The sequence below is a fragment of the Brachyhypopomus gauderio genome, unplaced genomic scaffold (assembly GCF_052324685.1).
Source record: "Brachyhypopomus gauderio isolate BG-103 unplaced genomic scaffold, BGAUD_0.2 sc49, whole genome shotgun sequence".
NCBI lineage: Eukaryota > Metazoa > Chordata > Actinopteri > Gymnotiformes > Hypopomidae > Brachyhypopomus > Brachyhypopomus gauderio.
This window is the reverse complement of record NW_027506874.1, coordinates 1,330,290-1,339,759: the sequence shown is the minus strand read 5'-3', so window position 1 is coordinate 1,339,759 and position 9,470 is coordinate 1,330,290. Positions and strand designations below refer to the sequence as shown.

The 9,470-nt window shown below is 46.0% G+C and overlaps 1 protein-coding gene across 1 annotated transcript; it reads left to right on the top strand.

Moving 5' to 3' along the window:
- Nucleotides 1-4,828: 4,828 nt before the first annotated feature.
- LOC143487661 (sialoadhesin-like) lies at nucleotides 4,829-7,780 on the top strand. Its single transcript, XM_076986715.1, has 8 exons — nucleotides 4,829-5,003; nucleotides 5,147-5,503; nucleotides 5,593-5,811; nucleotides 5,955-6,308; nucleotides 6,394-6,609; nucleotides 6,921-7,190; nucleotides 7,274-7,513; nucleotides 7,671-7,780. The coding sequence occupies exons 1-8, from the start codon at nucleotides 4,829-4,831 to the stop codon at nucleotides 7,754-7,756; spliced, it is 1,917 nt and encodes a 638-aa protein (XP_076842830.1). The 3' UTR covers nucleotides 7,757-7,780.
- The last annotated feature ends 1,690 nt before the right edge of the window (nucleotides 7,781-9,470 follow it).

Sequence of the window (9,470 nt, the reverse complement as noted above, 5' to 3'; positions counted from 1 at the left end):
ACGGTACCTGAGGGCTAGGCAGAAGACGGGGTCGAGGGAACAGGCAGAGGTCGGTACACAGGAGAAACAGCAGGGTATGATAACGCTCGGTATGCAACATGGTTGGCAATACTTCGCGACGAGGTGTTGTGATGACGGTGTATATGAATGCCTGGAATGTGGGCGTGGTGATGAGGAACAGCTGAGTCCTTAATGGCTATCAGGTGACATTCCTGACATTACCCCCCCTCAACGGAGCGTCTCCTGACGCTCCACGACGCAAAGGCGGACGGCCACGGCCCCGGGGGGCAGGAAAATGTGGATGGGCAGCGTGGAAGTCGGCGATGAGCGAGGGACAGAGTACGTCCCGCGCGGCCACCCAGGTCCTCTCCTCAGAACCGAAGCCCCTAATGAAACGACGGCAGAAGTTCGCGAATCCCAGGAACCGTTGCAGTTCTTTCGTCGAACGAGGTACCGGCCAGTTAGTCACTGCATCCACCTTATCCGCATCCATGTGCATTTGGCCCGGCGAGAGGGTACATCCTAGGAACGAGACGGTAGAAACGTGGAACTCGCACTTCTCAGCTTTCACATACAGTTTATTCTCTCGGAGACGTTGCAGGACAGCGGAGACATGTCGGACGTGTTCGGTGATTGAAGGAGAATAAATTAGGATGTCGTCAATGTAAACAAAGACAAAACGATCTATCATCTCACGGAAGATATCGTCCATAAAGGCTTGGAATACTGACGGACTGTTTGACAGCCCATAGGGCATCACCAGGTATTCATAGTGACCTCGAGCAGTAACGAAGGCAGTTTTCCACTCATCCCCCTCCCGTATGCGTATCAGATTGTAAGCGCTCCTCAGGTCCAGTTTCGTGAATACAGTCGCTCCCATCAAACGCTCTTGCGAAGCAGAGATAAAAGGAAGGGGGTAAGCGAACTTCGAGGTGACAGCATTAAGCGCACGATAATCAATACAGGGACGTAGTCCACCCCCCTTCTTCTCCACGAAGAAGAACCCGGCTGCTACTGGGGACGTCGATGGGCGGATGAACCCCTTCTGCAGTGCTTCACTGATGTAAGATTCCATCGCGGCATCTTCGGGACGGGAGAGAGGGTATGGCTTGGATCTCTTGGGCAAAGACGACCCGGGGAGAAAGTCGATGGCGCAATCGCTAGGTCTGTGAGGGGGTAATAGACTGGCCTGAGTCTTGTTAAAGACGTCCTTATACTCCTGGTACTGTTCAGGTACGACTCCAGAGAGGGGCGTGTCGGGACTCTCCACCGTAGTGGAACGGAGAGGTAGGTGTATACAGGATTCTAAACACTGTGGTCGCCACTTGGTGAGTTCTCCAGTCCTCCATGAAATTTCTGGATCATGTGTCTTTAGCCAAGGAAAACCGAGTATAACTGGATCTCGGGGAGAGGACACCAGGTAGAACTGTCTCAGCTCTGTGTGGAACATACCAACTCGGAGAACGACAGGCTTGGTACGTACGGTCACCATGCCGTCACCGATAGGTTGACCATTGACAGCATTTATGTGTAGCGGGGGTTTCACTGGTTCGGTGGGAATGTTTAGCGATTTGGCTAAGTCCGTGTCTAGGAAATCACCTCCGGCACCAGAGTCCACTAAAGCCGAATAGTGATTGGTGATACCACCGCAGGTGAGTAGTATGGGAAGGCTAAGCTGGGACCTACCACTAATGAAAAACAACGGTGTTTTTATTCTTTCTTGCGAGGGCGATCTGTCTCTGGAGTGGATTGGACGTGTAGGACAGCCAACCCGGAAGTGACCTTCCTCACCGCAGTAAACACACAGGCCCTCGCGGACACGACGAGCCCGTTCCTTCGGCGTGAGGGGAGATCTGCTCAATCGTACGGGGTCTGGGAAGGCATGGGGTGTCTCGCCGAGGGGTTTGGGAAACTGAACACGGGGAGTTAACACAGGAGATCTCTCACGGTTGGGACGGTGAGAGGCTAATATTTTATCCACGTTTACAGCAGCTTGCATGTACTCTGTAAGGGACAGGTCGTCACTCTGACAGGCTAATTCCACCTGGAGGTCGATGCTAAGGCCGCGTCGGAACACGGTCTTCAGTTCTGAGTCCCCCCAGCCACTCCCTGCAGCCACCGTGCGGAACTCCCGGGCGTAATCGGCTGCGCTGCGTCCTCCTTGTTGCATTTCACACAGCCGTGTGCCGATGTCCAGCCCTGCTGCGGGATGATCGAAGACCAACCGAATGAGGGCTGTGAACTGATCTTCCGACTCCAGAACAGGATCTTCACAGTTCCACAGGGCTGTTCCCCAGGCACCTGCCTCTCCAGTAAGGAAGGAGACGATGAAATGAACCTTTTGGCGTTCGGTCTGGAACTGGGTAGGATGGTACATGAAGTACAACGCACATTGCATCAGGAAGTGTCTACAGCGTTCAGGGGATCCATCGTATCGCTCCGGAACAGCGACAGGAATACCGGAGGGTAACACGGAGGCTATTACGGGACTAGGAGTACCAAGGTTCTGAGCGGTGGTGGCTTGATGGAGGGTCTCCGAGAGAGCCAGGATGGTAATCCCTTGGTTACGAGTCGTCTCGGTAAGTAGTGTGATTTCCTCCTTCAACGCCGCGATGCTGGCTGCTATGCACTCCGGATAGGTTTGAGCTTCTGCAGGATCCATGTTAGTGGCGAAGTATTTTGTAACGTCAGGAAGAGACAGAGAGGGATCCTTATGCAAAAGCACAGTGCTCTTTATTTGGCAGATAGATACAACCAGAGAATGTGAGATGTTAATGCATAAACGGAGTTGATCTAATGCCGTTTGTTGAGAGTGGTCTATCCGGTCCGGGGTCGTAACGGGAAGGCAGAGTCCGTACGGTACCTGAGGGCTAGGCAAAAGACGGGGTCGAGGGAACAGGCAGAGGTCGGTACACAGGAGAAACAGCAGGGTATGATAACGCTCGGTATGCAACATGGTTGGCAATACTTCGCGACGAGGTGTTGTGATGACGGTGTATATGAATGCCTGGAATGTGGGCGTGGTGATGAGGAACAGCTGAGTCCTTAATGGCTATCAGGTGACATTCCTGACAGAGAGATTCCAGAAGCAAAAGACCTTACTGGGAAAATCCAAAAAAACAAAAACAATGGAACCAAAAACTTGTCAAAATGCAAACGAAAATAAGTTTCAAATAACCAATTATATAAAAAATATATACTTTTGATATATTTTTTTCTGTTTTGCATTCATAACATATACTTTCTGCTCTTGGATTTACTTTTGCTTTTGTGGAACTATTGAAACAAAAATGACACCATAATGTTGAGCTTGCTTAAGAATTCCCTCAACCCCCTCATAGACGTGGATGAGGTTGTAGGCACCGCGTAGATCAAGTTTGGTGAAGTACTGGGCCTCTCTCAGCTGCTCTAGTACGGCTGGCATTAATGACAGTGGGTAGGGGTGTTTCACCAAGAGGGAATTGAGCCATTGGGAATCTATACAAGGTCTTTAACAAAGAAAACACTGGTAGATCTGGTGAGGTGGAAGGAGGATGTAACCCTGAGCTAGAACCTCCATGATGTCCTGCTCCATTTCCTGCTCCTCCTCTTGTGACAACGGGAAGTCAAGTCAAGAGGTTTTAATGTCATTTCAACTACATACGGAGTACACAGTGAAACGAAACAACGTTCCACTATATTGCAACGTTCCCCTGTATTGCAACCTGCCTACCGGGACAATTATAATCTTTTCTGCTGTCTTTAGTGTTCAGTGCAGTCTGTTCTTGTTCCTGGTTAATGGCTGCTCTGATCCAGAATGTGATAGATGTTTACAGGACAGGTTCAATGACTGAGAACTGACATGAAATATTAAAATAAATACAATATTAAAACAGTAAATAAAAATGCACTAATGTAATGTGAATATAATATACAGAATAATCATGTACTGAACATGGAAGTCAGTACTGATGAAAGGAGAGAGTGGGTCACCCTGTACTGTAGTCTGGTGTACCGCATGTATATGTATGTAACTCACAACTTTGTGTTTGGTTCTGGTGATGTATTTTGTAACCAATCAAGTTATGTATTCTTGTGTAATCTGATGTTATCTAGACCAATCATATTACATGAGAGTGTCAGGTGAAAAGAGGGAACACCAATGTTATTTGGTCAGGAGATGCATATTTTAGAGAGCCATACCGTGTATCAAGATTCTTCATTTTCACCTGTAGATTCACAGAGAACGTGTTACACACATGAGAAGAGTCTCTGGTTTCTTCACCAATTAGACACCAATTTTTTTCAGTCATGTTTCAATGTTGCCATCATAATTGTAATTTTGTGCTGACTGAGACTGTGTGTGTTCCAGGTGTGCTGGGTGAAGACATGTGGGGTGTGACTTACACTCATGAACGTGTGTGTGCTCTCAAAGGATCGTCTGTTCAGCTCTCCTGCTCCTACAAATACCCTGCAGGACTCACAGTGAGAAAGTCATTCTGGTTCATTAACTGGTCTGGTGGTAAACCTGTTAATGTGAAACAGGAAGAGGGGTATTATGGGAGAGTGCAGTATAGACAGAACTCCCAGAACAACTGTAGTATGACACTCACTCACCTGAGAGAGAGTGACGCTCACACATTTAAGTTCAGATTCTACACTGATAATTCTACGGGTAAATACTCTGGTGAACCTGGAGTCACTCTGTCTGTCACAGGTAATTGTTCATAACATAAAACATTTTAGTTCATCATCAAAATGTTTTATGAAATAATACTAAACATTGTTAATAAAATCACTCACAGGTCTAACGGTTACAGTGTCAGACGGACGTGGTGTAAAGAACCTGATGTGTAACTCCACCTGTCCTCTGTCCAACAACCCCACCTACATCTGGTTCAGGAACGGACAGCCTGTATTCAACCACAACACACGTGACCTGCGTGTGTATGACAGTAGTGATGGTGCAGGCAGCTACTCCTGTGCTATAAGAGGACATGAGAAACTCCGTTCTCCTTCTGTCTGTGAGACGCCCACTTTAAACTGATTCTGGTTCTTTATAGTAAACATGTTCAGAGACACTTTGCTGAGTGGTGCTGATGTCAGAGTTGTGGTTTAATATTCTTGGTGTTTGTGGTTTTGTTTTCATTTACTTTCTCTGTTTCAGGTGTTTCTAAAGATTCAGATCAGAACTGCTGGAGTGTGACTTATTCTGTCTCAACTATCTGTGCTCTGATTGGCTCATCACTGGATTTACAGAGTTACTTCACTTTCCCTAATAATAAGAAGGTGACAAAGTCATTCTGGCACATTAACTGGTCTCCTGGTTCTGAACCTGTGGATGTGAGACAGGAAGAGGGGTATTATGGGAGAGTGCAGTATAGAAATTACTCCCAGAACACCAGTAGTATGACACTCACTCACCTGAGAGAGAGTGACACTCACACATATAAGTTCAGATTCCTTACTGATGATCCTACAGGTAAATACACTGGTGAACCTGGAGTCACTCTGTCTGTCACAGGTAATTGTTCATAACATAAAACATTTTAGTTCATCATCAAAATGTTTTATGAAATAATACCTAAACATTGTTAATAAAATCACTCACAGGTCTAACGGTTACAGTGTCTGACGGACGTGTTGTGAAGAACCTGATGTGTAGCTCTACCTGTGATCTGTCCAACAACCCCACCTACATCTGGTTCAGGAACGGACAGCCTGTATCCAACCACAACACACGTGACCTGCGTGTGTATGACAGTAGTGATGATGCAGGCAGCTACTCCTGTGCTATAAGAGGACATGAGGAGCTCCGTTCTCCTGCTGTCTGTGAGACGCCCACTTTAAACTGATTCTGGTTATTTATAGTAAACGTGTTCAGAGACACTTTGCTGAGTGGTGCTGATGTCAGAGTTGTGGTTTAATATTCTTGATGTTTCTGGTTTTATTTCAATTTACTTTCTCTGTTTCAGGTGTTTCTAAAGATTCAGATCAGAACTGCTGGAGTGTGACTTATTCTGTCTCAACTATCTGTGGTCTGATTGGCTCATCACTGAATTTACACAGTTACTTCACTTTCCCTAATAATATCACAGTGACAAACTCATCCTGGTTCATTAACTGTTCTGGTACTGACCCTGTGGATGTGAGACAGGAAGAGGGGTATTCTGGGAGAGTGCAGTATAGACAGAACTCCCAGAACACCTGTAGTATGACACTCACTCACCTGAGAGAGAGTGACACTCACACATATAAGTTCAGATTCCTTACTGATGATCCTACAGGTAAATACACTGGTGAACCTGGAGTCACTCTGACTGTCACAGGTAATTATAACATAAAACATTTTTGTTCATCATCAAAATGTTTTATAAAGTAATACCTAAACATTGTTAATAAAATCACTCACAGGTCTAACAGTTACAGTGTTAGATGGACATGGTGTAAAGAACCTGATGTGTAGCTCCACCTGTCCTCTGTCCAACAACCCCACCTACATCTGGTTCAGGAATGGACAGAGAATGTCTGACTGCACATCCGTCTCCTGCTCTGTACCTGCAGACAGATGTGCAGACAGATACAGCTGTGCTGTTGAAGGACATGAGAACATCACCTCAACTGCAGTGTGTGAGTGCAGTTTACAACACAACCCACACACAACCTACACACAACCCATACACAACCCACACACAACCCACATGCAACCCACACACAACCCACATGCAACCCTCACGCAACCCACACAACCCACACACAACCCACATGCAACCAACACGCAACCCACACGCAACCCACACGCAACCCTCATGCAACCCACACAACAACCCACACACAACCCAGTGTTTATTTTTAAAGTTAACACCGTGTTTGTGTTCAGATTCCCCTAGAGGTTTAGAGGTTGTGTTTATTTTTAAAGTTAACACCGTGTTTGTGTTCAGATTCCCCTAGAAACACCAGCTCAGTGGTGGTTCCCTCTGGAGAGAGAGTGGAGGGAGGTTCAGTGACTCTGACCTGCAGCAGTGATGCAAACCCTCCTGTTCTCAACTACTCCTGGTTTAAGCAGAGAGCAGCTGCAGACACACTGCTGGGAACAGGCCAGAACTACAGCATCACCAACATCAGCTCCCAGCACAGTGGACTCTACTACTGCACCGCTCACAACCAGCTAGGACAGCACAACTCCACCGCCGCCCTGCTGGACGTGTTATGTAGGTGCAGTTTGCTGTGTGAGATCCTCTTGTGTTGGGAGTGTAATATGTTCAGTGACGTGTTGAGTTTCTCTGCTCTTCAGACTCTCCCAGAGTCCCATCTGTTACTGACCGTGTGTCTGGGGACTTGATCAGCCTGCTGTGCTACAGTGACTCCAACCCCATCAGCACTTACACCTGGTACAGGAAGACAGGAAGTGATGTCATACCTATTGGAAATGGCACCAGTTTAACTTTAAATGCAAGTACAGTTGGACCTTTCTACTGTGAGGTGAAGAATCGCTTTGGATCAACCAATTCAACAGAATGGCCCTTCACATCAGGTACGGTGTGGGCTGGGCGGAGTTCCTACACTGGTTAGAGACACTCAGCATGCAGACTGAGGTGGTCTTGATCTCTCTTCTCTGGTTCTGTTGCATTTGAGTTCACTGAGTTCTATGACTGTTCACACGTGTGTGTAAAGACTTCTCACTGTTGCAGATAACACAGCTATGATGTATACAGCTGCTGGAGTCACTGTGGGTTTGTTTCTGGTACTTGTTGCTGCCCTCCTGTGGATGAGGTGAGAAATGCAAGACACATTTATCCCTCTGGGGTTTCTTCATAAGATTTATCATATTCATAAACTCTGGTCCACTATGTGGGTCAGATGTTTCTTCTGATGTTTCTGTGTTGTTCTTGTAGAAGTCGAGCTGCAGCTCCCAGGAGCAGACGTGAGGAGAACAGTGTGAACGTGAGTTTTAGTGAGAAACTCAGGACAGACGTGAGGCTTCATAATGACCCAAATGGTTTCTTTACTGGGTCTGAGGTTTTACTGGGCTGTACAGGCAGTGACAGACTTTACAGTGGCAAGTTTTACTGTGGTATGTTTTACAGTGGCAGGTTTTACAGTGGTAGGTTTCTCTTTCTCTCTCAGCATGACTCTACTCCTGTGTATGGAAACATCTCTGCCCTGGCCATGACCTCTGACCCCACACACTCACAATACTCAACTAACCAGGATGATGTTCAGTATGGCACTGTATATTTCACACGAAACCAGACACAGGAAGTGTCTCCATCGGCAACCACAAGACATATACCTGGCCCACCAGAGGAAGAGGATGTTCAATATGCTTCTGTGAACTTCAAGAGACACTCTGCTGCCACCCTGTGAGCATATCATGCCATTACACCTACTAGTATTATAAAATGTTTACTCTCTGGCTGATTCTGATAAATGGTGCTTAAATTCATTCCACAGGTCTGCAGGAGCTGATGACCCGTCTCAGATCTACAGCCAGGTCCATAAACCCAAACCCCACACATAAGCAGCGCAACACCCTCACCGTGAGCTCAGAGCTCTGGTCTCTAACAGCAGAACATGCAGCAGCTCTGGATCCTGGAGAAACGCTGAGAAGTTGAATTTCAGTTTTCCAACAATCACCGTTCAGCCAGACAGGAGGGAGTCTGGTGACGTTGGACCACTTTACTACCGTAAAAGGGCTTTGGTTGTTTCTCTCTGAACACAGGAGGCTGATACCAGTGTTAGTACTGGACTAGTGTTCATGCACTGAACATGCTTGAATTGTGCTTAGTTGTTAGATGTTACATATGTATCCGCAATGTTAGTTATGTCTGGACATTCTGTTAGTTTGTTTTAACTGTAATGTGTAATCAGTACACAGTATAATGACTTTCGTCTGGTGTTGTAGTAAACTCTGATCTTAGTTGGTTTGGGCTATTGTAAAGAACATTGTCATATTACTGATTGCTAAGATAATACAAGTATGAAAATATAGTGTGCATATTGAATCTTAATTTTTTGTGCTAAGTAGTAATTCAGTAGTTAGTGTTTTGTCTACATATAAAGTATAAGAAGCATTTCTATATCTTATTTTATATTTTACTTGCAGTGTGACTTGTGATTTCTATAATTTGAACTTTCAAAATGAAAGTAACATTGTCACTTTTCAACATCACTGATTATTTCTTATAGTAATTCTGATTCTGGCTGGTTTTGCTTGGATTGTATTTTTGTGGTTTGACCTGGACTGTTTTTTTGACCACACTGAATTCCACTATTGGCTGGTGGTAGACGCCATGCAGAGGGTTATTGTCCCATCATGGTTCCTGATCCTCCTCGTTACCATCCTCGGGTGTGAAGTTCTCACTTCAGTGTGTTTGGATCTTGGTTGATTCATCCTGGATAGTCACCCATATTCCCCCTTCACTAGTGCACAGTCTGCATGCTGGATTTGGGATGAAACCACCTGTCACTCACATCAGTGTTTTATTCTT